Source organism: Pezoporus flaviventris, unplaced genomic scaffold, assembly GCF_033815535.1.
Source record: "Pezoporus flaviventris isolate CSIRO_AGI_PZ_B2104156 unplaced genomic scaffold, CSIRO_AGI_Pfla_v1 ptg000031l, whole genome shotgun sequence".
Classification (NCBI taxonomy): Eukaryota; Metazoa; Chordata; class Aves; order Psittaciformes; family Psittacidae; genus Pezoporus; species Pezoporus flaviventris.
In genome coordinates this window covers 53,030,670-53,058,396 of record NW_026892579.1, presented here as the reverse complement: position 1 = coordinate 53,058,396, position 27,727 = coordinate 53,030,670, and the positions used below count along the sequence as shown (strand labels likewise).

At 44.9% G+C, this 27,727-nt stretch overlaps 1 protein-coding gene across 3 annotated transcripts; it reads left to right on the top strand.

Annotated features, from left to right (window-relative positions):
• Nucleotides 1-9,573: 9,573 nt before the first annotated feature.
• Nucleotides 9,574-27,522, top strand: LOC133273104 (L-threonine 3-dehydrogenase, mitochondrial-like). 3 transcript variants are annotated; one of them, XM_061461058.1, is made up of 10 exons: nucleotides 9,574-9,708; nucleotides 11,799-11,910; nucleotides 19,740-19,941; nucleotides 20,312-20,354; nucleotides 21,553-21,623; nucleotides 22,379-22,528; nucleotides 22,618-22,790; nucleotides 23,621-23,711; nucleotides 24,183-24,452; nucleotides 24,688-27,522. In XM_061461058.1, the coding sequence occupies exons 3-10, from the start codon at nucleotides 19,758-19,760 to the stop codon at nucleotides 24,825-24,827; spliced, it is 1,122 nt and encodes a 373-aa protein (XP_061317042.1). In that variant the 5' UTR covers nucleotides 9,574-9,708; nucleotides 11,799-11,910; nucleotides 19,740-19,757; the 3' UTR covers nucleotides 24,828-27,522. The 3 variants fall into 3 exon arrangements, with proteins under 3 accessions (XP_061317042.1, XP_061317041.1, XP_061317040.1); XM_061461057.1 differs by lacking the exon at nucleotides 9,574-9,708 and adding an exon at nucleotides 9,728-9,747; XM_061461056.1 differs by lacking the exon at nucleotides 9,574-9,708 and adding an exon at nucleotides 10,831-11,075.
• The last annotated feature ends 205 nt before the right edge of the window (nucleotides 27,523-27,727 follow it).

Sequence of the window (27,727 nt, the reverse complement as noted above, 5' to 3'; positions counted from 1 at the left end):
AGATTGCTCTTTTTGTGGATGGAAAATTCCCAACCTGCTGGAGTTGGCAAGCTCTTGTTTTTAGCGAAAGCATATGCTGACGTACATTTGTATCTTCCTTGAAAAAAAAGCTGAGGATAAATACAGAGCTGAAGGCAGCATGCAGTTCCCTTCTCCCTTCCAACAGTCCCCATATTGCCAGTTTAGGGGGGTGGAAAGTTGTCAGTTCTAGCTCAGCCTGCAGGAATGACAACAAAATTATACTAATTAAAATATGAAGATGTAATTCCAACTCCATCACCTACCCTAGAGGGGACTTTACTGTAAACGCAGAAAGATCCCCAAAAGTTGATCTACAGCACTCATTGCCTGAGAAACATCAATTGAGAAGGAATGAAAAGCCTCTTTTTCAATCAAAGGACTGTTAATCTTCAAGAGCAAAGGTTTTAGACTCATCATGCTAGATTATAAAGATTATCTAATAGCTCTTTATGGAAAATGGGTTTCTTAAATGCCTTTTGCCTCTCCCTCGCTCGTAACACGGCGCCTCGTTACCCTCCAGCAAAGGCAAGAAGTTCTTAAGCTGATTTTTCACTGACAATCTGCATGCTGCTGGCTGCTCTGCTCGGTCTGAACAGCTGCAAGAGGTTGGTGAGTCTGTGGGAAAGGTGTCTGCCTGTCTTCAGATGAATCAAACACGCTCCTAGCACTTGATAAATGATTCTGCAGCTGTGGTAGTGGCTCCATTCTGCAGAGATGGCTGGTTTAGATTCCATCTGAAATGCATTTCAACTTGTCTGCCCTGAAGTTTCCCTCCAAGGTCTTCAGCCAAAAGTCAGCTTTGTTTTAGAGTGAAAGTTTCGAGGTTAACTGAGCCGCGCTTCGGAGGTGCGGGATTTAAGAGATTTAAGTCGTAGACCTTGCAGATTTCATTAAACGCACTGCTACGGTGTGCTGGGTTCAGATGTAACAGTTTTTTCTCTCCTTCGTAGTGGCTGAGGCAGTGCTGTGTTTTTGACTTCAGTCTGAGAACAGTGCTGATAATCCACTGATGTTTTTAGCAGGCTTTTTGCAGGTCAGTTCATGGAGGTTGCGCTCTGCAAGACCAATGAAACCCAGTGGTTCCCTGGACTTTGGTGAGCTATGTTGCGCAGTTGTGCCACTACTTCCAGATCTGGCAAGTCACAGATTTTGGAGCATCTGAGTCCCTGTCAGGGAAGCTTTACATTACATTATCAGTTAAAACCCAAGTGCTTTTCATAAACCCACTATTTATTCTCTGAATGTTCTCAATAAATAGAATTGGGAAAGTGCCTTCAACTTGGTTACACGGGTTTTCTCCTCTGCTTTGCTTTCTTACGGAAAATGAGCCCAATGAATGGTAGATTGCTTTTGCTTAGCTGAATGTCCCATCAACTGCAGTGGTTATTTCAGATTGGTACAGCAGATGCTGCCAGCTTCAGATGGACCCTGTTTGGTTTGGAAAGTCCTTTCCAATGAAGCCTTCCCTTTCTGATGGGGCTTAAAACCTTGCTGTGTTTTTCAGTATGCTTTACCTCAGGTACACACTGAACAGCCCAGCTATTACCCTGGAAGACCAGGTCCAGATGAACCTTGATAGAAAAGAACAATTGCATTCATGGCATGAATGACCATTGTTTTTTGTGCTGTGCGATAAATTTGGTGTGAGGCTTTGTCTGAATTTTTAAGATAGTCTGGTTTTCATGTCTCACTGGGCACATTCCTTACACTGTATTGCAACATCTGCTCACCTCAGAGACCTGCGTGAGCTTGTTTTCATACCAGGTTGTGTGGGTTTTAGAAAAGCAGACCATGATTTGCTGGACAAAGAAGATTTACTGTGAACAAACTCTCTTCTACTTGCCTGATCGTTGTTTGGTGTGCTGCTCCTGTTTAGACTGGAAAGTTGTCATGAACTGCACTATTTTTGCATCTTGTTTCTATAGCCTACTTGAAATGCACTGTCAAGACCAGTAAGGGAAGAAGACTGTTGGATGCTGCATGCACCCCAGATACTGTCAGTGGGTTGAGTTCTGCAAAACCAGCTGTGGAGGGTATATAACATTTCCATTCTGCCTTTGGTTTTGGCTGTGGTCACCCACGTTTGTTACAGGATGAATGCATTAGGCCTTTACAGAAGCTGTGAAGAGCAGGGAGATTGGTTGGGGCTTACTGTTTGTGTCCTGAACCTTCCATGTGAGCTCGACTGGAAAACCAGGAACGTCAGCAAAAGAGAAGCAAGTCACTTTGAATTAGTGCACCTGCCGGCCCCTGAGATCTCTGCATATCCGCTCCGAGGTGTGAAAACCCTGCTTAAGGGCAGTCAGGTTGATGTGGGTTTCTTAGCAACATTATGGCCTTTGTACAGGCAAATATCCATGAAGGGTATGTCTGGGCCCCTGATTTTTCCCTGCCTGGATTGTTACCTATACATGCAAATATATCTCAAATCATTGTTCTTATACCTGTGATGTATCCTTCATCCATTTGTTTGCTTGGATGTGAAGCCGCAGGACAGTGGGTAAATGGGCCCGTATAGGAAAGCCTTCAGGGAACAAATGAAGCTGTTTCCTTCCCCAAAATAACAAGCACATCTCTTTCCTAGATCTAGGAATTCCTCCGGGCTGCTTGCAGTGCAGGGCAGGGCTCCTTGAGGATTATGTAATATTCAAAACTTGAATCAATGACCTTATTGATACATTTTGAGGATCAATAACTGTTCCCTTACTGTTTCTTGGATATTTAATCACAAACCGGTCTGTGGGTAACGCCAGAACTGGAGGATAGCTTTATAAGTAAACAGAGCTAAACGGCAAAGGCTTCAGAGCTGTAGAAGTAGCAAGTAATGGGGAGAGATTCAGATGCGAAGTATGAAGAGAGGAGGTCTTTAAGCCTCTCTTTTTGCCCTGAGACAGGATCCACTAAAGGTACATCTGTGTTGATGGGGCTTACCTAACCTGCTTAGCAACTGAACCTCTGCTCCTTCTGCAAGTCATCTTTTACAGGGTTAGAACTAGATGAGATTTAAGGTCCCTTATGACTCAAACCATTCTGTGCTTCTGCGATAATGGTGTCTCATCTCTCTTGTAAAACCCCTCACCATGAAGGGGGAAATTAGCATCATGGATATAACAGAAACCATGCAAAGTATCTGCCATCAGTGCATTAGCAGTATTCATGTGTCTTGCATTGTGGTGGAGGAATACCTGTCTCTAACAGGAGCTGCTCTTGTGGGATTGCTATCCGGTGTCCCAAAAAGATGTTGACTGTAAGAAGGCAGCAGCACAAATCATCTGGGGAGCAGTGAAGGGCTTACCCTGGTAAGTTACAGTGCAAGATGCTGTACACCCCTCTTAGGCAGAGAAATGTGACTGCAATCACTAAGACATGTGCACCCACTGCTGGAGCTAAACCTGCTGCAGAGACTGTGGCTTTCTCTGCCTGGATAAAACATTACCTTTCAGGCAGTGATCTCACACAGGGCGTTGAACAGCCAGTGTGCACCTCCTCAGCCTGTATCAAGGGCTGACATCTGTGTTTTCACTTTGTGGGAACTCACAAGAACTGGAACTTTGCAGGTGAAAGATCTTGAAAACAAGGCATCCGTGGTTCACCCAGTGCTTCCCCTCTCACCTAAAGAAAAAGAAAAAAAGACAAGTCACATCTAATTGAACCAGAGCATCAAGCTTATTCTTTCAATTAGAAGAATGACTTCTGAATAACACCTTCCCCATTTATTCTCTTCCAAAGAAATGGTGACACACAGGTTTGGGTGCAAAAGCAATGCCAATCACTCACAGAGGGAAGAGTACAACTGACTTTGATCGGGATGAGGTTCTCCTTTGCCTGCCAACACAATGTGACACCTTCTTGTGCACAAGCACAGCCCATGTCAGATCTGTTGGGGATGATAAACATCAGGGTTAAACCAGTTCAGTGCCACAGGGTAAAGATGTTTCTTCTTCTCACATTCTGTGTGGCTGAGCTGTCATCAAAGTGAAGTTCAGTCTCCCTCCTTGGTGACTCTTTGTGGCTACATTGGCATGTTTGGACACAACAGGAACAACTCTAGAATTGACAATTCACTCAGTAGGACTGGCTGCTACAGTCTGAGGGGCATAGGAACACATAAAATCAAGGCAAAAGTCCAAATCAGTATTCACCAATAAACATGGTGAATCACCTGCCCAGTGAGCGTAGATCAGTATAGCTCCCTAGGTTTATCCAAGTGAGTGACTTAATCATGGAAGAATCTGCTAGCATCTATATTGTGATTGCTGAAAGGCTGCATCTTGTTCTTTCTGCTTCCCATGAGCTTTGCCTGGCTCAGTCCATGTGCTCATGGGCTGTCCCACACCATCTGCATTCCTGGTCAGGACTGCAGTTGATTATTGATACTAGTTCTCCCAGGCTATATCACCAGGTCCTTGACTGCCCAGACATTGGAGATGTCTGTAGTACATAAATGATCTTTCAGTTTCTAATTGTCACCTTCATATTTCAAACTGTCTTTGCTGTCTTTCCTACCTTTGCATCCTTCCAGTGGCTCGTCTGCATGAACAGCTGCTAAGAGTTATTCTCTCTTCACTAGACTGTGGTTTCCAGTGTTCCCACTCTTACTGAAGTCACCAGCTCAGTGACAGGATAGGGCCCTTAGGTTCTATAGCATTTTGAGCAAGGTTATGCTTCCTGAAAGAACAATAGCTCCCTCTTCCCCAATCAAGGCCAGTGTCTCACGTATATGCATTGGCTTCACTCACTGAAGCCACAGCCCAGTAGAATGAGTCACCTGGTTGGTCTTAGGTACAGAAACCAATGTAGGAGGGACTTTGTTAAGTCAAGAGAATCTTTGCTGGAACAGAGACTGTAGGAATTGTTGTGTTTGTGCTATCTGCACAGCCTGACGGTTGTGACACCACGCTCAAAGCTGCAGATACACCCTATCAGTACACACTCACATTTAGAGCCCCAGCTGACAGCTGTTCAGCAATCTCTTGTGCAGCTTTCAGCATATCATGCGAGAGAGTCTGCTGCTGATTTTGTCAGGAGATGGGGATAGCTATTCCAAGAAGAAAATTCATCCTATCAACATGCTCTTCTAAGTAGGAGTCTGTGTAGAGAGTAAGGTTAATGGAACTTCAGGTCCACAGCAAGGATCCCATTGGGTGTTAAGACTGTGCTAAGGCTAAACAATTATAATTCTTACTATTAATCAAACATTCATATATTGTTAGACTCTACATGTAAAAACTAAAACAGTCTGAAGAAGAGAATTCGCTTGATATTAGGTACATTGAGCTGGGACAGGACAGCACTCTTCATTGGAGACATTTTATGCTGTTTTGGAACACAACTGGTAGATTTCTATACAGGACAAGAGTGCAAGACTGCACGCTTCCCTGGTTATTAATCTAGGTTCAGCATTCTTGGATCTCAACCACAGGGATGTGCCCTGTGAGCTGACAAGCCCTTTGAAGAAAATGCAGTTCTACATCTTCCCTTCCCATGTCTTCCAAAGCTATTTGTGCTGAGGATCTGGAGCTGTGCTTCTTGTTTACTAATTCTGCCCCTTCAGTTTCTTTTCTGGGGAAATGAGCTTCGTTTGAAGCACCTGCCCAGGTGTTTCACACAAATGGCAAAGAAAACAACTCCTACACATCTTTTTCTTATCCTCAATCACTGTGAAGTGGGCTCTGGGGTGTCAAATGCCCTCCTAATCAGAGAAGTTCCAGAACTTCCAGAGGAAGCCCCATCCCTGGCAGTGTTCAAGGCCAGGTTGGACAGGGCATGGAGCAACCTGGTCTAGTGAAAGTTGTCCCTGCCCATGGCAGAGGGGTGGAACTGAATGAGCTTTAAGGTCCTTTCCAATCCAAACCATTCTGTGATGCAAGTTGGTCCCACACTGATAGCCATCTGTGTGCACGGGTTCTGGACTGTCTCTGTTGCCTCAGGTTACAGTTTGCATCATGCAGTGCTGATGTCCGTTGCATTTTTGCACTGGTGTTTTTTCTTCTTCCCACATGACTGGGAGGTGAGCAGGTAGCTAGAGCAAAGGGCTCCCTTGGGGGTAAAATGAGAGCCCAAAAGGATTCCATGTGAGAACCTCAGATTGCACAGGAGGTGTGTTACCTGAGGCACCAGGATCCCTGCTGGCACTTCTCTGACTGCAAAACCATGGAGCAAAGCCTACAGTGAACTCTTCTGGAAAGGCTGCTGAGTCTCCCATAAGAAGTAACTGCACACAGCAGCCAGCTCACAGAGTCATCAGGGACCTCAGTACACTAGTTCTGCGCATTTTCTCCAATGATCTCCTTAACTCCTTCTCTCCAGAGCTGCTCTGCACTCCTCTGCCTGCCCCAGGGCTGTGAGTCTCATCTCTTCTGTTTCTCAGCCCATCACGTGCCATTTGTTCCCCCATCTTTTGTACATCTCCTCCTCAGCCCGCCTCTGCATGGTTTACTTAGAGCAGATGTCCTGAACTGTTTGTTCTTGTCTCCAAGTCATCCCACTGAAAGGCAATCCCATTTGTTGGGGCTGACACGCAGACACTCCCCAAACTGATGAGATGATACATGGGGCAGTGAAGACAATGCTGCACCTTTCCTGGGGGGTACTGGCCAAACACCCCTCTAGAAATGGGCCTCAGTTGGCAAGAACTGCAAAAACCCTGTAACATGGAACTATATGAGATTTAAGGTCCCTTCCAACCCAAACTGTTCTATGATTCTGTGTTTCTATGTCATGGTTCAGTCCAGACACTCATCATTTCCTAGACAACTGGGAAAGCTGCATGTAGCAGGAATTTCCTAATGAGCAGCCAAGATGTGTTACAGAGACTGGAGCAGCTTATGCAAATATTTGGGCTTAAATCTGATCCTGGGTCACACTTCCTAAAACTCTTAGTCCTGGTGTGCTAGATGTTCCTGCAGCCAAGGAAGCAGGGCTTGGTATGGGAAACCCACTCCTAAATCAAGGTTCTTCACCTGTTTTTGGCTGAGGAAGGAGGTGGCTTCTGACAGCAAAAGGTGCTGCCAGCAGGGGAAGATTGTGTATCGTTCCCCTTTATAGGGGAGCATTTTAAGTGGACCAGGAGGATGCCCTCTGAAGGACAAAGGATACAAGCTACTGGAGGACACTGTGTTTGATAGATCATTGACTTGATGGACCATGGCAAGTCTTAAACAGAGATGCAGCCAGCAGTGCCTGCTTTCCAACAGAAGTTAACTGAATCCTCCTTTCACTGAGCTGATTGTCACGAGTCTTCTTGTTGCCAGCAGCATTTGTACAAAGACTCTTCTCCTTTCTTCTGTTAAGATGTACTTCCAGCAGTCAACATCACTACTTTACCCCCTCTGCTTATTCCAAGCACTTCTAGCTTTCACAACCTTAAAGAACTTTAACTCCCTAAGCAATCCTGAAGAACAAGGTCTTGGAAAAAAGATTAGCTTGCCACAGAGATATTTATAAGCCTTTTTTTTCCCCTTCCCTCCTGCTTACGAATTTCACCCCTTGGCAGACAGGTTGAGGATTGTTCTGTAACAGCTTAGCTACATATAATTAGAGGGAACAAAATTACGTGTGAAGCAGATACATTATCCAGTGTGAATACTACAAGCTTACCTGAATTTGAAAAGCACATGGGTGAGTTTGTGGAGGAGAAAAACATGTTGAGTGACTGTAGATATACTGAATGTACAGATACCATGTCTGGTTCGTAAAGTCCTTCAGATGTCAATCACAGAGGTCTGTGAGAATATTGTGGGGAAAGAGCTGCTGCTAGAGAGAAAAAAATGGACTAGGATGGTCTTTGCTTGATTTGATGTGGTTGCTTTTACGTCTTAGTTCAGTTCACTTTGTGATAAGCAATACCTGCCTAACCACCATGAGGAGCAAACAAGGACCTCGCAGAGCTTTGAAAACTGCTCATTTTATATAAAAATGCTGTTTTTCAAGGTAATTTATTATAAGCAGAACATTGAGGCATAAGGAAGCTTAGTGCAGTAATTACATTTGTTAAGTATGGGTCATTTCTGTCTGCTGGATCCACTTGATTGTTATTCATACAATGGTGTCTTTTTTGTGGGGGATTGAGCTTTTCAGTTACTGTTTTAAAAATGATTAGTGTTGGCTCGTGTATATCTTCACTCTCAGCAGCACTTACTTGTGTTTGAAGGCGTTCCTGAAGGCAAACCATGCTCCTCATTTGACCTGGATTTCACATTTAAACATCTCACTTGGAAACATTGCATTTTTTTCCCAAGTCTGTGGTATTTCAGTGTTTTGTGGATGACAGGCTTTCCATCTTGCCAAACTTCTGCCCATAAACAGGTCTCAAACCGTTCACAGTGCAGAGTTAAAACACCTTCAAGCTTTTGCTTTTTTTGTCTTCCTCCACGTAGAAAGGCAAATGTCTAATAGTTTATTTATTCCTGAAGTCTCGCCACCAGTGTTCTGCCATTAAGCACCACAGAAGACACTTACCATGGTCTCAGAGATCATCCCCTTCCATCTTCTTCATGATGGAGTTCCTGATTCTTCTTTTTTTTGTTGCTGTTGGAATACTCAAAAGCCTTTTGGTGACTTTAACTCTGATAAATGTATCTGCTCTTGAACCTCTGTATGGATTCCTTCTTGGAGGTAGAAGAATTTTCAGCCTATTGCTGATCATTGAAGAGTCTTATTCCCAAGTGTACCAATCCTGCAGAACTCACCATTTTGCCCGGCCATCTTCAACAGCTGTTAAATCAAAAGGTTTCCTTTGGCAAAATGTGCTGGTTTATGGTCCTCCTTCTCACCCAGAGGGATCACCACCACCAGCACCCATCCTGCTCAAGCAGTTGAGCAGCAGGTCTCCCTGTCCTGAGAGATTTACTCACCGTATCTTGAATTTGTTCCTTAACCGTACCTTGATTTTTCACAGCCAGGCAGGCTTTGTGACATTCTGACCTTGCAGCCCAATATAGAGGATGCTTATTGGTTAGAAATTTGTTTCCTTTGGCATTTGCAAAGGGGTGACCCTAGGGCAGGGCAGAATCATAGAATCACAGTATCATGGAATGGGTTGGGTTGCAAGGACCTTAAGATCACCTAATACCAATCCCCTGACAACTTCCACTAGACCAGGTTGCTCCAAGCCCCATCCAGCCTGTCCTTGAACACTGACAGGGATGAGGCAGCCACAGCTTCTCTGGGCAACCTGTGCCAGGGCCTCAGCAGTCTTTCACCTGCCCCCACAGCTCCGCTTGCCTCAGAGCTTCCGGACTGCAGCATGTCCTGAATTCCTCTTTGCAAACCGAGCCTCATCCTGCACTGTGTTATCATGCCATAGCTTGTGGTACGACAGCAGTCACAGCTGATGACTGCTGACCTTGTGTCTTTGTGCTTCTCCAGCGTTCTCTCTGACCCACCGATGATAGGGAGCATCCACCTGCAGCGCAAGGCTGGGCTCAGGTCTGTGGGATGCTCACCCCCCTTACACGGGTGAGCCTCGCAAGACATGACATCATGGCTGAGTGGCATCACTCTAACGTCACATCACGCCCCTCCCCGGCAGGCGGGTACATCAGGCTGCAGCCCCGCCTCCCCCAGAGCCCCGGGGTTACCCTGGAGCGGTATCCGTCGCCGGGAGAGCGGTACCCAGGGACGGGGAGCGGTACCCAGCGCCGCGGGAGGTGATGCAGGGCGGCCTGAGCTCGGCGGGGCCCGCCGGTGAGCGCGGGGCTGCGGGGCTGTGCCCGAATGAATGAGGTGTGGAAGGGCTGCGGGCGGCCGGAGCGGCGCTGGCCGTCCTGCATCACCGCAGCGCCGGCAGCGGGCTCTGCGCCGGCTTCCCTCCGCCACCCTGCCCGGGGTAACGGCGTGAGGTGCTGCTGCCATTTGGGGCCGGTGGCGGGAGTGTCGCGTTGCTCTTCCATCCCTTTCCTGGCCCTTTGGCTTCTCGGCAGGGGCCTGATACGGCTTTCTTCATGCGCCTGACACACACCCGCCTCTTCTTCATCTGTGGAGGCCTCATGTAAAGTAGATCTTTTCTTATGCACTCCAGGAGCATCATGGTCCCTCTCTCTAAAAGAGGGCAGATTCAGGCTGGATGTGAGGAAAAAATTCTTTGCAATGTGGGTGGTTAAATACTGGAACATGTTGTCCAGGTGTGGTAGACATACCAGCCCTGGAGACATTCAAGGCCAGGCTGGAAGTGGTTCTGGGCAACCTGATCTAATTGAAGAGGTCCCTGCTCATTGCAGGGGGGTTGGACTAGATGACCTTTGAAGGTCACTTCCAACCCAAACTGTTCTATGATTCTGTTCTGTGATTCCATGCTGCTCAGTAGCTGATGTATATAATTTTGGGGTTGCTGAGGTCAGATTTCTAGTTGTTCCCTTGGTGTTTCAGGCTGACATCATCTCTTGGCGGGCTGTGCAAGGGATACGGCGTCGTCCCACGGTCTTGCATCACCTCTATAAAGCAAGCGGCGGAGGTTGTGTGTGTGTGAAGGTTATTTTAACTGAGGTTAGCCAACACCTGCCTGCCAGACAGAACAGAACAAGCACGGCCATCCCTCTGCCCTGGCACATCCACCATGCCAGGGGACACAGGGAAGGATGCAGTGTTCCCTTACGTCAATCTGGGGCTTTCCAAGCCAGAGAAAATGCCAGCAAAGGGTGTGTGATGTCCTTCCAGGCTGCATCAACTGTTGGTTGAGCTGAGAGGATCTCCCGGTTGTTGCAGCTTGAACACTCTAAATGTGGTGATCCGATGGACTTCCCAGTTGGCAGCACCAGGGAGTAAGGCTTTCCCATGGGACACACAAGGTGGCATGTGCTTTGTCTTCTGGATGCCCATGGCAGGTGGTATCTTGCCACTCAAGCTGTTCTTGATACAGATGGAAGAAGCAGAGGAGCTTTCCAGCACATAAGCCCTTCTTCTTTAGGGTCAAAGCAGAAACTGGTTTTGGAGAGAGACATGAGTGGAGAACAATAGCTGAGAGTTCAGTGCTTGGTGTGGGCCATGTGCCCACGGCTGTTTGCTGTTTTGGAAGTACCAATGGTTGAGAATCTGCAGGATCCTGTGCCCAGCGAGTATCTTAACTTTCTTTGAAAGAAGCAAGCTCTGGACTTCTTTGCTTAGCTCTGTGGAGGAGCATCCCATGGGATCTCAGCAGCTATGCAGCCCCTGGAACACAGTGGGAGATTTGGGTTTTGGTTCTGAGCTCTCTCTCTTCCCTCTTACCCATTTTCTTTGACATTTACTGTTGTGGGATTTCCCAGACCTAACCCATGAGTTTATTTTTCTTGTCACTGTAGTGTTCTATCAATAGCTAATACATAAGAAACTACTAGCTTAAATAAACATGTTTTTGTCTTTTGCATGAGCAGCAGGTGATTGCTGCTTGTAGAACACATTGGAAATCCTGCAAAGGAACAGTAGCTGGCACTTAACTCGCTAAATGTCATTTTATGAGCTTGTTTCTTTCTTTCCCCTCTTTTCTCTATCTCCGTGCTTTAATCTTCTCACAAAACTCAGAAATTCCCTGCTATCAATGGAGATAATTGCTTTACATTCCAAGATATGTTTGCTTCATGCTAATCCTTTGTGCAGCAACCGATCAGTTTCAGACCTGTCTTTCAGAGATGGCGCTAGGTTGTGTGATGCTGTTAGTTAAAGGAGCTGGTTGCATAGCTTTGGTGTCCTCTGCCTATCACAAATGTGCAGACATTTCAGAGCCAAACAAATGTGAACAGAGTGATATCCCTGGCTGCTGCTCTCATGAGCAAGCTCTTTTTTCTTCTCTTTTTTTTAAGGTGTGGGACAACTCCTACTTTCTGTCTGGTTTTGATTGGCTTTCAGAAGAGGCAGTGTCCTATAAATTGCCCTCGCCAACCTGCTTCTGCTCTATCACCAGCTTACAGACAGGTGAGTACAGAAAAGGAAAGATTCCAGCCTGTATCGCTTAATCCTTGACATTAGCATTGGTGGTTAATTGAAATTAGTGGGGTAGGGGAAATAAATTCCATGTTTCAGGAGAAAAATGGCTCATTTTCCTTGATCTAGGAAATGAAAGAGCTTGTTTCGAATATCAGGTTTTGTCAGTGAGTAAACCCAGTGTCTGAGAAAGTAGTCAGAAGATAAGGGGGGGGGGGGGGGGGGGGGGAAGAGTGTGTTTGAAAATAGGTATGATTGTTCTCTCCCCAGTTCCTAACAGTACAGAAGTACTCCTCTGTAACGTAGGATAAAGAAACCTATAGTTTGGGATAGCAAGAAAGAGAAACCTATTAAAAAAAAAAAAAAGAATGTTCTTTTTTACATCAGTTAAATGAATACTTTTTGTGTTTAGAGCTGTTAATAACTCCTTGAAGTTAAGTGGGAAACTGATCTAACAGAAGGGGCTTTTCTGTCCAAGTTACTTTTGTGAGCTAATCACTGTGTTGGGGCCAGCTTTATCTCATGGTTGGTTTGGGGGAATGTTTTTAAGGCATGTTGTTAATTTCTTAATGGATCTGTGCATTGGTTGGCAACTTTAGAATTTCAGAGGTAGTTACAGCATTTCCCACCCACCCTCCCCTTCATATTTGAAATAGAAATAAATGCATGTCGTAGGTGGTGATTTTTGCATGCAGTTGTGCTGCTGGGTGAGAGAGGGGGGTTTTCAGTATCTGGTATAAAGTGTGTTTACTGTTCTTTAGAGTCAGCCTAGGCTTACACGTAAATTCTCAGCTTAAGCCTGGGAATTTCACTCCAGGTATGTTTGCAGAAACCAGTTCAGTAGGTGGGAAAACAGCTAGCCATGAGTGTGGCATTTTCAGTAACACCTAACTTCAGTTTGTACTTTGTTTATAGAGCTCAAAATGCCTTTTCAGGTACTTCAAGCAGAAATTCTCTGCAGCAGAGGCCAGAGAGGCTCTCTTATTGCCGTAAGAGCTGTTTATTGTCCCATTCTGAAAGAAGAAGGGTTTATCATGGCTCTTTAAAAGGCTCTCACTGCCCTTTAACGCTTTCACATGGGTTTCCTAGGAAGAAACTTGTTTTATGAGGTTGAATTGTCTGGATATGTCTGCCTGCTGCTTTCGGCCCCTGCACACATAACTATTTTTGCACCTATTGGCTAATTTCAAGTAAGCTTGACAGAGACTGGGTCTCAAACACATCTGTTTTGTGAAGATGGGTTTGCAGGGGAAGGAAATCTCATTAGTGCCTTGGCTGAGCATTAGAGGATGGTTGTGGTTGGAGGGGACCTCTGGAGATCATCTGATCCATCCCCCCCTGCTTAAGCAGGGCCACCCAGAGCTGGTTGCTCAGGACCATCTCCAGATGGCTGTTGAAGATCTCAAAGAATGGAGACTCCATCAGCTCTTTGGGCAACTTGTGCCTATGCTTGGTCACCCTCACAGTAAAAAAGTGTTTCCTGATGTTCAGAGGAATCTGCTGTGTTTCAGTTTGTGCCCATGGCCTCTGGTCCTCGCAATGGACACCACTGAAAAGAGCCTGGATTCCTCCTTTGCACCATCCCTTCACGTATTTATATACATTGGTATTTCCTTGCAACCTTCTGTTCTCCAGGCTGAGCAGTCCTCAGCCTCTTTTCATAGGAGAGATGTTGCTGTCCATCATCTTGGTGGTCCATCAGAAATATAAACTGAACTGTACTAATGAGTGGTAGAGGATCAAGATAGGAGAAAGATGTCATAACCTCTGAGACTGAGCCCTCAGGAAATGGAGCTTTCTCACTTTCAGCACTCAAGGAATAGCTTGCTTGCTCTATTTTATAGGTGGAGTTAGATGCAGGTATATAGGGTTGGTGTGTAGCAAGGAATTGCTAGAGACTTGTGCAAAGCCTAGCAAAGATAGAGTGATTGCTTCTGTGGCACTGTGACAGGAGAGATATGGCTTTAATAGATCAAGCCTATAATCAGGGAGACTGACTCACAGTATCACAGTATGTTAGAGATTGGAAGGGACCTCAAAAGATCATCTAGCCCAATCCCCCTGCCGGAGCAGGAACACCTAGATAAGGTTACACAGGGATGTGTCCAGGTGGGTTTTGAATGTCTCCAGAGAAGGAGACTCCACAACCTCCCTGGGCAGCCTGTTCTAGTGTTCCGTCACCCTCACTGAGAAGAAGTTTCTTCTCAAGTTTAAGTGGAACCTCTTGTGTTCCAGTTTGTACCCATTACCCCTTGTCCTATCATTGTTTGCCACTGAGTAGAGCCTGGCTCCATGCTCGTGACACTCCCCCTTTATATATTTACATACACTAATAAGGTCACCCCTCAGTCTCCTCTTCTCCAAACTATAGAGACCCAGCTCCCTCAGTCTTTCCTCATAAGGGAGATGCTCCACTCCCTTAATCATCTTCGTTGCCCTGCGCTGGACTCTCTCCAGCAGGTCCCTGTCCTTCTTGAACTGAGGGGCCCAGAACTGGACACAATATTCCAGATGCGGTCTTACCAGGACAGAGGAGAGGGGAAGGAGGACCTCTCTCGACCTACTAACCACCCCCCTTCTAATACACCCCAGGATGCCATTGGCCTTCTTGGCCACAAGGGCACAGTGTTGGCTCATGGTCATCCTGTCGTCCACTAGGACCCCCAGGTCCCTCTGCCCTACACTGCTCTCTAACAGGTCGTTCCCTAACCTATACTGGAACCTGGGGTTGTTCCTGCCTAGATGCAGGACTCTACACTTCCCCTTGTTATATTTCATCAAGTTATTCCTTGCCCAACTCTCCAGCCTGTCCAGGTCTCGCTGGATGGCAGCACAGCCTTCTGGCGTGTCAGCCACTCCTCCCAGCTTAGTGTCATCAGCAAACTTGCTGATAGTACACTCAATTCCCTCATCTAAATCGTTGATGAATATATTAAATAATACTGGTCCCAGTACTGACCCTTGAGGCACTCCACTAGATACAGGCCTCCAACTCGACTCAGCCCCATAGACTACAACTCTCTGGCTTCTCTCCTTCAGCCAGTTCCCAGTCCACCTCACTACCTGATCATCCAGACCACACTTCCTCAATTTAGCTGTGAGGATGCTGGGGGAGACTGTGTCAAATGCTTTGCTGAAGTCAAGGTAGACCACATCCACCGCTCTGCCATCATCCATCCACCGTGTTATTTCCTCATAAAAGGCTATGAGATTGGTCAAGCATGACTTCCCCTTGGTGAAGCCATGTTGACTGCCCCTCATAACCCTCTTATCCTTGATATGCCTTAAGATGGCACCAAGGATAAGGTGTTCCATCACTTTCCCAGGGATGGAGGTGAGGCTGACCGGTCTATAGTTACCCGGGTCCTCCTTCTTGCCCTTTTTGAAGACTGGAGTGACATTTGCTTTCCTCCAGTCCTCAGGCACCTCTCCCGTTTCCCAAGACTTGGTAAAGATGATGGCGAGTGGTCTAGCAATGACTTTCGCCAGTTTCCTCAGCACCCGCGGGTGCATCCCATCTGGACCCATGGATTTATGGATGTCCAGTTGCTCAACTGGTCTCTAACCCATTCCTCATCGACTAAGGCAAACCGCTCCATTGACCTGACTTCATCTAAGGTCTCAGGGGTACAGGGCTCTTCAGGACTGCCTGCAGCAGAGTAGATAGAGACAAAGAAGGCATTCAGTAACTCTGCCATCTCTGTATCTTCTGTCACCAGGGCACCCATCCCGTTCATCAGTGGGCCTACATTGCCTCTGGTGTTAGTTTTATCTGCCATGTATTTGAAAAAGCTCTTTTTGCTGTCCTTGACCCTTCTCGCCAGGTTTAATTCTAAGGAGGCCTTAGTCCTCCTAGCTGCCTTTCTACATCCTCTAGCAGCAGCCTTATACTCCTCCCAAGTGGCCAGCCCCTCCTTCCATGACCTGTAAACTCTCCTCTTCCACTTGAGCATACCCAGCAATTCCCTATTTAGCCACGCAGGTCTCCTGGCCCTCTTCCTTGACTTCCTACGTGTTGGGATGCTCTGATCTTGAGCTCAGAAAAAGCAATCCTTGAATGCCAACCAACTATCTTGGGCTCCTTTACCTTCAAGCAGCCTTGCCCATGGGATTTCCCCTAGCAATTGCTTGAAAAAACCAAAGTTTGCCCTGCTAAAGTCCAAGGTTGCAATTCTACTCGGTATTCTACTGGTCCTAACACACAAGATCCTGAATTCCACCATCTCGTGGTCGCTGCAACCAAGGCAGCCCTCAACCCTTACTGCTTCAACCAGACCCTCCTTGTTAGTGAGGATGAGATCCAGCAGCGCTCCTCTCCTGGTCGGCTCATCCACCATTTGCAGGAGGAAGTTATCATCCATACACGGGAGGAACCTCCTGGACTGCGGCTGGGTTGCCGAGTGGTCCTTCCAGCAAACATCAGGGAAGTTAAAATCCCCCATGACGACCACAGCCTGTGACTGTGAGGCCGCTCTCAGCTGCATGTAGAAGGCCTCGTCAACTTCCTCACCCTGATCTGGTGGTCTGTAACAGACACCCACAGCAGTATCGCCCCTGCCAGCCTGCCCCTTAATTCTCACCCACAGACTCTCAACTCGCTCGTCATCTGTTCCTGGACAGAACTCGGTGCATTGTAGTTGCTCCCGCACATAAAGAGCAACCCCACCACCCCTCCTGGCTGGCCTGTCTTTCCTGAAAAGGACATAGCCCTCCATGACTATATTCCAGTCATGTGAGCTGTCCCACCACGTCTCTGTAATTGCCACCAGATCATAGTCTCCTGACTTAACACAGGTTTCCAACTCCTCCTGCTTATTTCCCATGCTGCGCGCATTGGTGTACAGACATTCCAGGGAGCGAGCTGAGCACACCGATTTCACCCTAGGATTATAGGAGGCCTCCCAGTCTTCACCAATTCTGGAGTGCTGCCCCACTGGGGCAAGCCCAGCTACAACCCCATCCCCCTTCGAATCTAGTTTAAAGCTCTCCAAATGAGCCCTGCTAATTCGTGCCCCAGCATCCTTTTGCCTCTGTGAGACAAACCTTTCCCACTTGTCATTGTCCAGACTGGTCCCCTATAAAAACAGCTATTATCAAAGAATCCAAAGCCCTGCCTGTAGCACCAGTCTCGAAGCCAATCTTCCCATTCCTTCCCACATCATCAGTGGAAGATGGAAGGAGTGAAGAGAAGATCACTTGGGCCCCAGACTCTTTCACCATCCACCCCAAGGACCTGTAGTCTTTCTTCATCCCCCGCAGACTGTGGGAAGCAGCTTCCCCCTCACCTGTCTGGAAGACCAGCAGCGGGTAGTAGTCTGTCAGGTGCACCAGGTTGGGGAGCGCCCTGGTGATATCCCTGATCTGGGCTCCACGCAGACTACACACTTCCCTATGATGAGGGTCAACTCTGCATATCGGGCCCTCTATTCCTCTCAGAAGGGAATCCCCTACTACAATGACCCTTCTTTCTTTCTTATCAGAGGCAGTCTTGAGGTGCAAAGTCGACTCCCTTTTCCTATGTGGCCTTGTGGGCTGGCCTTGCCCCACATTCTCACCTACCTCTCCTTCAAGATCCAGGGCCTCGAACCTATTACGGAGGGACACCTGGGGAAGCAGGGCAGGAAGGGAGGAGGGTTGCCCACGACGCCGAACTGGAACTCGCTTCCAGCCCTTATCGTCTTTTTGGTCCCCTACCTCTGCGCAACAGCTACAGGGCAGGGGCTGTCTCGGGCCATCCCCCTCTGTGTGAGAGGGCAGGGGGTCCTTCCCCTTTCGGGGGGTATCTCCCTGGAACTGTTCCGACTGGCACGCCAGGGAGTTACTCCACCAGTCGATCTCCCTTTCACACTCCCTGATGGTCCTCAGCGTCTCAACCTCCTCCTTAAGTCTTGCCATCAGGCTAAGCAGATCTTCTACCTGCTCACACCTCACGCAGGTGGAATGCTGTCCTCCCTCCCCCGGCAGCAGCAGGCTCTGGCACTCCCTGCATCCAGAGACCTGAACAGCCACGGTTTGGGACGGGGTCTCTGTCTGAGCTGCTGCAGTCTCCTTATTGCAAGCTCTCTGTCTGGAGGCCACCATATTGGTCAGCAGTCTGGGACACCAGCAACAGGGTCAGCAACACGACCTGCTTGTTCCTCCCTGCGCCTGGTGGGCAGCATCGCTGCCCTCTTAGAGGCTCTTTCAAGGCAAGGGGCAGGGGGGTGGTCGCCATCACTGTGGGACCGTGACCCCCGCCACGTCAGCTGCTCTCTCGCAAGGGCTGCTGGGGCTTCAGGAGATGTCGGGACCCGTGATGTCTCTGCTCTATCCCCTCTGATTTTCCTATCTCCGTTGACCCTTGCGGTCACTGAAGCGTGCCGGCTGCAGCTCTAGCTGGGCTAGCTCCGATCAGGGGACTGACTCCTCTAATGGGTTTGTGGCTGTGAGGTGCAGCAGAGGCTTGGCTAATTCATTGGGATACCAATTGACCATGCTTCTTAGGGCAATAAAGTGAGCAAACAATTCTAAGGGGTGGGAGGGAAGTTGCATTTCAGAATAAATCTCTTTTATCAGTTTAAATATGCAGATTTGCTTTTGAATACTGCACTTTTGGGGGGTGGTATCTTATTAAGCACGTGATAGGGAGTTAAGCAAGTCTTCTGTAATTAAATAGCAGGGTGCCCTAAAATATCAGAGAGCACTCAGCCTTGTCTGTTGCTGAGAAAGGAACACACACATTCATTACTTGTTTGCTTTTCTATGCAGAGTAGAATTGGAGTGGTGGAATTCATCTGCAGCAATTAGCAACGGAATTTCTTCCTTTTCCCCGACTCTCCTTATTATAATGCATTCCACAAGTACACATATGAGAAAGGAGTTGTCAGGATAATCTCAAACAAGCTAGTGTGAAATGCATTTTCGTCTGAGAACTTACTTATTCTGGCACTTAGTGAGAATTACAAGTTGTTTGAAGCGGGATAAGGAAGAATTTAACTGATTGTGCCTGAAGAATTGTATTTGAAAGAAGTAAATGGAAATCTTAGAACAGTTGTGGATGCACATGTGATTCTATGATTCTGTGATTCTGTGATTCTGTGATTCTGTGATTCTATGATTTATTTGGGATACATCCTTCTCTATTTTCTTCCCCAATGTGAAAGATTTAGACAGAAATAAAACTACCATATAGCTCAGGGTAACTTATGGATGTTTTTGCAGTGTGTTGTTATAATAGAATCATTCTTTTTTTTTTGTGAAATAATTAGGACATTTTAATTTACTCCTGGGTAAATACAACTTCTCCTTCATTGTCTTCCAGGTACTGTCCAGCATGTGTCAAGCATTAAGTCTGAGCAAAGTAGTGCTCTTGAAAGTGATTTACTGCTGCGTCTGTTGGCTTAGCTGAATCTTGCTGATGCAGTATTAGGAAGGTTTGCTGTTTCATGGCAGTCTATAAACTTTCAGTACCTGCAGTGGAGCTGTGTAATCACAGCAGCCAAACTTGCTGAATTCTGTATTTGTTGTCTTTTGTGCTTGAAATCCCAGTTTCTAGTGACTGTTTTAAAAGGGTTAAACTCAAACTATATTCTCACTCTCCATTATACTGGACTTTGTGCTGGGGCTATGGATATTTTCTTGAGCTCACTCTGGTGAACACATTACCTCATTCATATTACTTCACAGGCTGCTTCTAACAGACAAGGCTCTCATCTGGCACATCAGCTAGGATGTGGATTGCATCAAACATCCTGAAACCCTTCAGACTTTTCTAAGGAGGTGTTTAATATGTTTGATATGGTTGAGTCACTTCTAACTGATCTTTTCTTCCGTTCTCACAGCATATTGGAAGGAGGAAGATGCCAGTTGTCAGAAACATGAGCAGAGCTGTCCGCCAGCTGCTACAGAACTCTGGTTGTGGATGTGGGATTCCCATCATTCCTGCTCGATGCATTGGAGTCTCGCCCCGCCAGGTGGCCTCCGATGCTAGCTTTCACTCAGTTTCCTTTTCAAACTCCAATCATCCTCGGGTGCTAATCACAGGTCAGCATTCCTGTCATAACTATTCCCGCTCCAGCTTCTCCATCGAGTCCTCACTCCCTTCCTCCCTCTCTGGTGAGCAGAATGCTGGAAACAAAACTACTCAAAATATGCTGGGATTGTGATGATCCTTCCCTTATGGCAATAAGATTGGAGTCCTGTCTTAGTAGGAAAGTGAACTGTCCTCTATTATTTTTATTCCAGAAATTTACTAAAACCAGTTCATTGGATTTTCCTTGAGAAAAAGTATAAAAGCTTTTTGACTCACTGAGAAAAATAGTATTCATTTCTGGTGTGATACATATAATCTTGGATCTCTGTCTTTTGATAGCCCTTTTCCTCTGATTTTTGTCTCTTGTGCATCGCCTTTTAGGTGGTCTTGGCCAGCTTGGAGTGGGACTTGCTAAGCTTCTGAGGTACGTTGATATTCTCTGACTTGCTGTGAGGAATTAAAGCTTTAGCCATCACTTCTAGAAGCAGTATATTTCTGAAGAGTTGATTGTAACAGGATCCTGGTGATGACTGCAGATATTCTCTTTTTTGGCCTAGCCAAACAAGTCTGGATTTGAGTGCTCAACAGAGAGACAAAGGCTGTGATTTTATTTAGCTACTACAGGAGAGAGAAAAGTACAAACACCCACTTGAAAAAATGCATAGTCCTTTGCTAAGTACCCAGCTGTTGGGCTTTGTGATTGCTGCCTTTTACCTTTCTGAGAATTTCAGTTGAGCAACTTCAGGAATAAGTTGCCCCATATAGTAAAGTACAAACAAAATCAAAGATTAGGATACAAGATCTTGAAATTTTTATGATCTGGCGAAACATAAGCTGGTGCAGCAAAAAAAAAGTAAGTCTAAAATACATTTCTTTTGGCTCGTTCTGTTCCCCTGCCTTACATACAGTTGTCTTATTTTTACCATGGTATCTATTCGCAATGTAAAATGCTCTGAGAGCTCTCCCTGGTTTATATCATTGTCCATATCCACTCAGCTCTAAAGTATTGCCTGCACGTAGACAGTGTTTGTTGTAGAGGATTTGGACTGTGACCAGAACTGAGCAAACTCACTGTGTTCAACACATTGCTGCAGTTTGAAGATTTTCTACTATTTCTCTGATATATTTAAAAATCATTCAGGTAATGGAAGGCTGAATGTACTCCAGTGCCATCAGACTTGCTCTCTGTGACAGCCTTGTGTTCCTTAAAAAAGCACAAGGCAGAGATTGCTCAGTTGTATTTTCTTTGTTGATATAGAAATAGCTGCAGTTGCAGCAAGCCCAGTGGCTTTTTGCTGTCTGTAGAGGAGTGGGTTATCTCTGGGTAATGTTTTGAGAAAGAAGAGGGCAAGAAAGTCTTTCTTACTAAAGTTTTTTCATTTTGTAAAGATACCTCTGTTCTTATGTGGTCTCTCACTGCTACTAGGAGTAGTTTATTGATTTCCTAAGATGCTATATTAACATTTGAAGGATCAGTAGTTGTTGTTTTTTTTAGTGCAATAACTGATTTCGTTGTGGAAATTATTGTTCTTTTGATACTGCTCCTGCAAAACAAAATAGCAGAGTAGCAATTTACGAATTATCTGAAAGACTCACTGTACCATGTGGGTATTTTTACACAGGAAACGCTTTGGAAAGAACAATGTGATCTTGTCTGACATTAGAAAGCCTGCAGATAATGTTTTTTATAGTGGTAAGTGACTGGGGGAGCATATGGGAAAAAATCTTGACTTTTACGTTGATAGACTAATTACCAAAGTCTAAATGTTAAGTGGATTAAACTGAACAAATCACTCTTAGAAACTTATGGATAGTGCTTTCCTGCTTTGAAATCTTGCCAAGACATTAATTTCCTTTGCCTATTATTCCCTTTTTCTAAATATTTTTCTTTGCTTTTTTCCACTGCTGCTTTGCCACTTTGTTGACCAGAATAACTGCTTGGGTCAAGCTGAGCTTGGCTGTTTGCTCCTGCTGTAAAACGCGATGCACCTATTCTTTGGTAGGGAACAAGTTGGAAATTAAATCCGTGCTTTCTTTTTCTATGCTCAGGCAGTTTTTAATGGTAAGATGGAAGTAGAATAGGATTTTGGGGTCCTTTTATTTTCATTAGGAACTTGCATAAGTTTTTTTTCATCATTACTGGTTAATGATGTATTTAGGTATTTGAACAGTGTACAGAAAATGTTTCCTGCTTTCATGTTGTTGGGTGGATAAAACAGAAGTTCTTGCATCATCAGTCTGTTGTTGAGGTAAAGGTAGCAGTTTCCCTTCATTTGTCTTCCTTATTTACTAATTTATTGACTACTGCTCTTTGGTGTTTATTCTGCTGCATAGTCAAATCCTGAATGTAGGTATGGTCAAGAAGCAGCCATGTGAGTTTAATGTAGAACTTTTCTTTACATCCGTTCTTCCCGGTACTCAATTTCCTACTGGTTCCATTTCTTCTAGGTCCTTTTATCTACGCAGATATCTTGGACTACAAGAATTTGCGTGAGATAGTGGTGAATAATCGGATAACTTGGCTGTTCCACTATAGCGCTTTGCTCAGTGCTGTTGGAGAAGCAAACGTCCCCTTGGCCAGAGCCGTAAACATTACTGGTATGTGACAAGGGTTTCAAGTTCATGACTCCTACAGGGGCTTGATAAGGTCCAGTGAGTGTTCTGACAAATCCTGTTGTTTGTCCCAGGTTTACACAATGTTCTGGATATTGCAGCTGAGCATAATTTGAGACTCTTTGTTCCAAGTACTATTGGAGCCTTTGGACCCACCTCTCCTCGAAATCCAACTCCTGATCTCTGCATCCAGAGACCAAGGACAATCTATGGAGTATCCAAGGTTCATGCTGAGCTCATGGGAGAAGTAGGAATTTTTCATTTTATTTATTTCTTGAAAATTTTGGGATGACTTAATTGCTTTTGTAAGATTCCTCACTGCAGTGTTCTTTTCCCCATTCTTTCCTTCCTTCAGGCTTCAGTACTCAATAGAAGTCTGAAGCAGCTCTTAAGGACAAGTATCTTTTGAGTTTTGTTAGAAAAAGTACAAAGAATTGGAAGCTCACGAAGATCTAACTTTCAGTGTAATTTCTTCCCCTGGTTCTTTTGACTTTGGCCTAATATGCCAATATGAATGACATTGCAGAAATGACTGTGTACAAAGCCTTGCCAAAGCATCCTGGGAAATGATGACTTTTGGTCCTCCCTTTTCCATACAAGAAGAGTCTACAGTCCGAGCCATGGGAGTCTGTACATGCACAACATCTCTTTTGGCTTTGTAATTTATTATAAAGATAATATTAAAACTGTTATTGTTATATACTGTTTCCTTGTATTTTAAATGTATGAAGAACATCGGCAAGCCTAAAGACTGTATTAACCTGAAAAGGCTCACAAACTTAGGTATTTTCTGTTTCTGAGCACTAGATCTAGACCCTGTGTTAAGCTAATCCATATCAAGAATCCATATCAAGAATCCATCTCTACTGATGTGGATGCAAACCAGAAACGAGCAAGTAGGGACATCAGCTACCTTATAGCAAATTATAATGTTCACCAGTCCCTTTCCTTTCATCCCTGTCATGGGAGGGCTACAGCACAAAGGTTCATCCTGTGGCAGATTTATCCTGTGAAATCACTGAGTTGTGAGGCCTTAGTCTTGATTCATAAAGCTGTGCTTCTCTCCTCCTTCCATAGTACTATCATTACCGGTATGGCTTAGACTTCCGCTGTCTGAGGTATCCAGGAATTATATCTGCTGACTCTCAGCCTGGTGGGGGAACAACTGGTAAGAGACTTGTGTGCAGTTCTCAGCATTGCAGGCAAGAATATCAAAACCAAGCCAATACACTGTAATTTATAATGTTTTTGTAGAAATTTAATCCATGGCAGTATGAAGCATCACTGTAGAGATGCTGTTTCAACAGTATTACAGAAGTTCTGTCCACTCCAGCCTAAGGCATAATGTCTTTGCCTTTAAACAATATCTGAGAAATTTCAGATTATTTGCACTCATTGAGATGATTTGCTTTAAAATTATTTTAAACTCATGTGTCTTGCTGCAGTGTGCAAATACTGGAATAACATTGGGATAGTTTGGAATTACTTACACTTGTGCTGTAAAATGTAAATAATGCATAGTCCTGTGGCTAGATTTTATATGGAAGACATTGAGGGTGGTCTGAGGATCATTGACTGTCACAAAGTGAACAACAGATGGAGGCAGATGAGTACACACCCCCATTGTTCTTTTCTACAGATTATGCTGTCCAGATTTTCCATGATGCCATAAAGACAGGCAAATTTCAATGCTATCTAAAGCCAGACACTCGTCTCCCTATGATGTATATTGATGACTGTGTGAAGGCGACTCTAGAAGTCATGGAGGCCCCTGCAGAGGCACTGAGCATGAGGACATACAACATCAGTGCCATGAGCTTCACTCCTGAAGAGCTGGTGCAGGAGGTGCAGAAGCATGTTCCTGAGCTTCAAGTGACCTACAAAGCAGATGAAATCAGGCAGGCCATAGGTTAGTACTGGCTTCCTTGGCAGTGGGTAAGAAAAAAACATTAGATTGCTATAGGTTAAGTGCAAAATAAAGTTTATTTTCTTTATAGGTGCTTGCAAATTGCTCCTGTACAATTCAAGTGTACAATTGAAATTCAGCTTTAGTAATTCAAGTGGCCAGTGATGATATATCTTAAAGTTTAAAGAAGTTCTTCTTAAACCTCATGCTCCTTGTTTCTTCTCTCTTTTCACTGCAGCTGACAGCTGGCCGATGAACTTCGATGACAGGAATGCCCGGAGGGATTGGGGCTGGAAACATGACTATGATCTCCCCGAGCTGGTGACTACAATGTTTAGCTTCCTAGGGTCTGACTCCAGGATTGCTCAAGTTAGCTGAAATACTGTGTAAGATGTTTCCAGATTTCTAAAGAGGACCAGGAAGAAATGGCTAAATTAGTTTCTATTTTTCTGAGTCTGAGAGCATGTCAGTTATTAGCTTTCATAAGTAGCAATAGAGTTGGGCAGAAACATGCTGTTGCTGGAATCTACTATTAGATAAACAGCATTGTTTGGTGCTGTCTGCAATCACAGCACCGATGACAAACACAGATTTCTTGAGCTTTCATACTTAAGCAGCTATCAAAAAAAGTTAAAAAAAGCACTTACTGCTGGCTGATGACTCTTCAACCATTACTGCTGCCTGCCTCTTCTTTGGCAAAGAACTTGGGCCAGTAATGTCAAACCTGGTATTTCAGGCATATCCCACCAAGTTAACGATAGGTTTCTCTTTTTTCCTGGTGGAGGATGTTATACCGTAGTAAGATACCATCCTTTCTATTCTTTGCTTACAGAAGAGAGATCAGAAGAGCTACTTCATGTTTTTATATTGCAGGGGTTGTTGCAATTTTTGTTTGAAATCAAACTTCGGTCATAGTTCTTTTATATATATGTGTATATATATTGCTGTAAACATTTTTCTATAGGGCATACAAGGTAACATTATTCTTATAAGGCTTAAGAATGTGAAGGGGAATAGGACTTGAATTCTCATTACACTTTAAAAACCCAGGGTTTACAAGCTAAGCTTTGTCCTACTCTGAAAGTGCTGCTGCCTCCAGCTTACCCTTGGAGGTAGATCTGAAATGTGAGGAGTTGTTATGTTGTTATGTGTATGTGAATCTGGGGCGTATTTCAAGCAGGCAATGCTTATGTATGGGTTTATTACTAATTGGCAACACTTTTGGTTATCCCAGTTGTTTGCTGTGCTAGCGTGATGACATATTGCCTGGAGCAAGTTTCCAGGGTGGGCTGATGATGGAGCCTTACGGTAGAGTCCCATAAGCCATTGTAATCTGTTTGTGTTCACTACATTTTCCTTGTGCGCTGTAAGTGTATTTGTAGATGCTATTTATGTCTAACTGTCATATGCTTTTATTCTTTAGAGAGGGATCCAGAAGCTGAAACCACCTTCTAGCTATAGTTAAGGGCTGTTCTGCTCATTGAGTTTCACACACAACAGATTCTGGGATTAACAAGGGTGTTTTAGTAGATGCATGCAAGGAAGATACGTTGATTCAAAAGGTACTTAGGAGACATTGAGGAATGACAAACTGGAGAGACAGAAAAGCAATTTAGGTAAAATATCCTTTTCCATGGATGTGACTCTCAGCCATCAGCTACTATAGCTATAGCATGCCTTGAGAGGCAGAATCTGGGAACTTTTGATTTTGTTTCTTTCAAAGAAAAAATATCTTTCATTTTCAAAATGACTGGAAATTCCCTATATGAAGCTCTCCATCTTTTTTGTCTTGTATACTCCAATAGTGTGTGTAGGTAAACCTGTTAAAGTCTTTTTTCTACCTACAACTTGTTTGCTGTGTTTTTTGTGACAATGCTTTGGTAGTTGAGTCTTAGTCTCTCTGTAAGCCTGTGGTGTTTCTCAGTAAGTGGATAAGTGACATGACCAGATTTCTGTCTCTCTGCGAAAGAGTCTGCATGCTGCAGGGAATATGTTTTCTCATGAAAGCCACCTTCAAACGAAGATCTGTGGTGAAACCCAGTTATTTCAAGTGTTTGTTAAACTTGTTTCTCTCAGGTTTGTTACGTATTTTACTGTTTTGGCTGCTGGCAAAGTATGCATTACCAGCTCCTTAAGCTCAAAAACCCCTAAGCTTTTGGCCTGTTATTGAAACATTTTTATATTGTTTACATTTTTGAAAAGACAAGTTTTTAAACTTTGGCCACTGCTCTAGCTATCACATTGTTCAAGTGTAGTATTTGGCTCAATGGGCCAGCAACGTTATGGCCCTCCATTTGTACCCTACCAGGAAAGACTGGCTCAGATTTTGTCCTGTGCCCTGCCAGATCTCTCCTAGTGAACTTTACGCTGAGCTGTCAGGTGGAGGCCTTTAATGTGAGCTCAAGTGTCCTGTCCATTCCAGCCTCAGTTCAGATCCTAAGGACTCCTCATTGCCTCCATTCCACCAGATGTGTAAAATAGTTGTTGACAGATCTCACTCCATTTCCTTACTTCACTTAGTTGGTTTAGGAACAGCCATTTGAGAAACCTATATTTTGCAAATCTGAGATAAACCATATTACAATAGAGAGTTGTTTGGAGGTAACAGTGCAGTGTTAATCAGGACTGTGGCTAGATGTGTCTAGATAGGTCTGGAAGGTCTGATTCCTGTTTGAAATCCTGGTTTTCAACCTGTGATGCATGCATTTTTTTTCATACCTTCCCCATTAACTTCTGTTATAACAGAGTCTTGGGTTACATGGTCTAGAGTGAGATGTCCCTGCCCATGGCAGGGGCTTGGAACTAGATGGTCTTAAGGTCCTCTCCAACCTTAACTATTCTATGATTCTATGTTACAGTATCTTCTGCATCACACCAGTTTGGTGTGGTACGAAATGTCTAATTTTGCTACCAGTTTGAATTTTGACTTCTGGGCAGAGACTTCCCTCATGACATTTGAGCATTATAGCTGTTTAAATTACCTATTCAGGAAAGGAAAGTTGTTAATATTTTGTTTTTCAAATATTGTCAGTTGTGGATGATGCCTACTTTAATAAAATCCTATGCATATGTATCTTGTTTTGCCATCCCTGTTTAGAGCATGTAAGAGCAGTGATGAAGGATCTCAGTTAGTGCTGAAGCCTTTTAATCAGCCACAGAAGCGAAGCATGATTGTAGGCACAGAGAAACATACAGCCCTCTCAGTCTGTGTAGTGACTCTCAATGATTTGTATGACCCACCTGCCTTGTTAATTGATGGATTGACTCTTCTTCAGGTT

Excerpts from the sequence above, each read along its gene's own strand:
- LOC133273104 (XM_061461056.1), top strand. The coding sequence starts at position 11,005 with ATGTGCCCACGGCTGTTTGCTGTTTTGGAAGTACCAATGGTTGAGAAT. Across the intron at positions 19,942-20,311 it reads TCCTCGGGTGCTAATCACAG|GTGGTCTTGGCCAGCTTGGA; the intron begins GTCAGCATTCCT and ends ATCGCCTTTTAG. Across the intron at positions 23,712-24,182 it reads GCCTGGTGGGGGAACAACTG|ATTATGCTGTCCAGATTTTC; the intron begins GTAAGAGACTTG and ends TCTTTTCTACAG.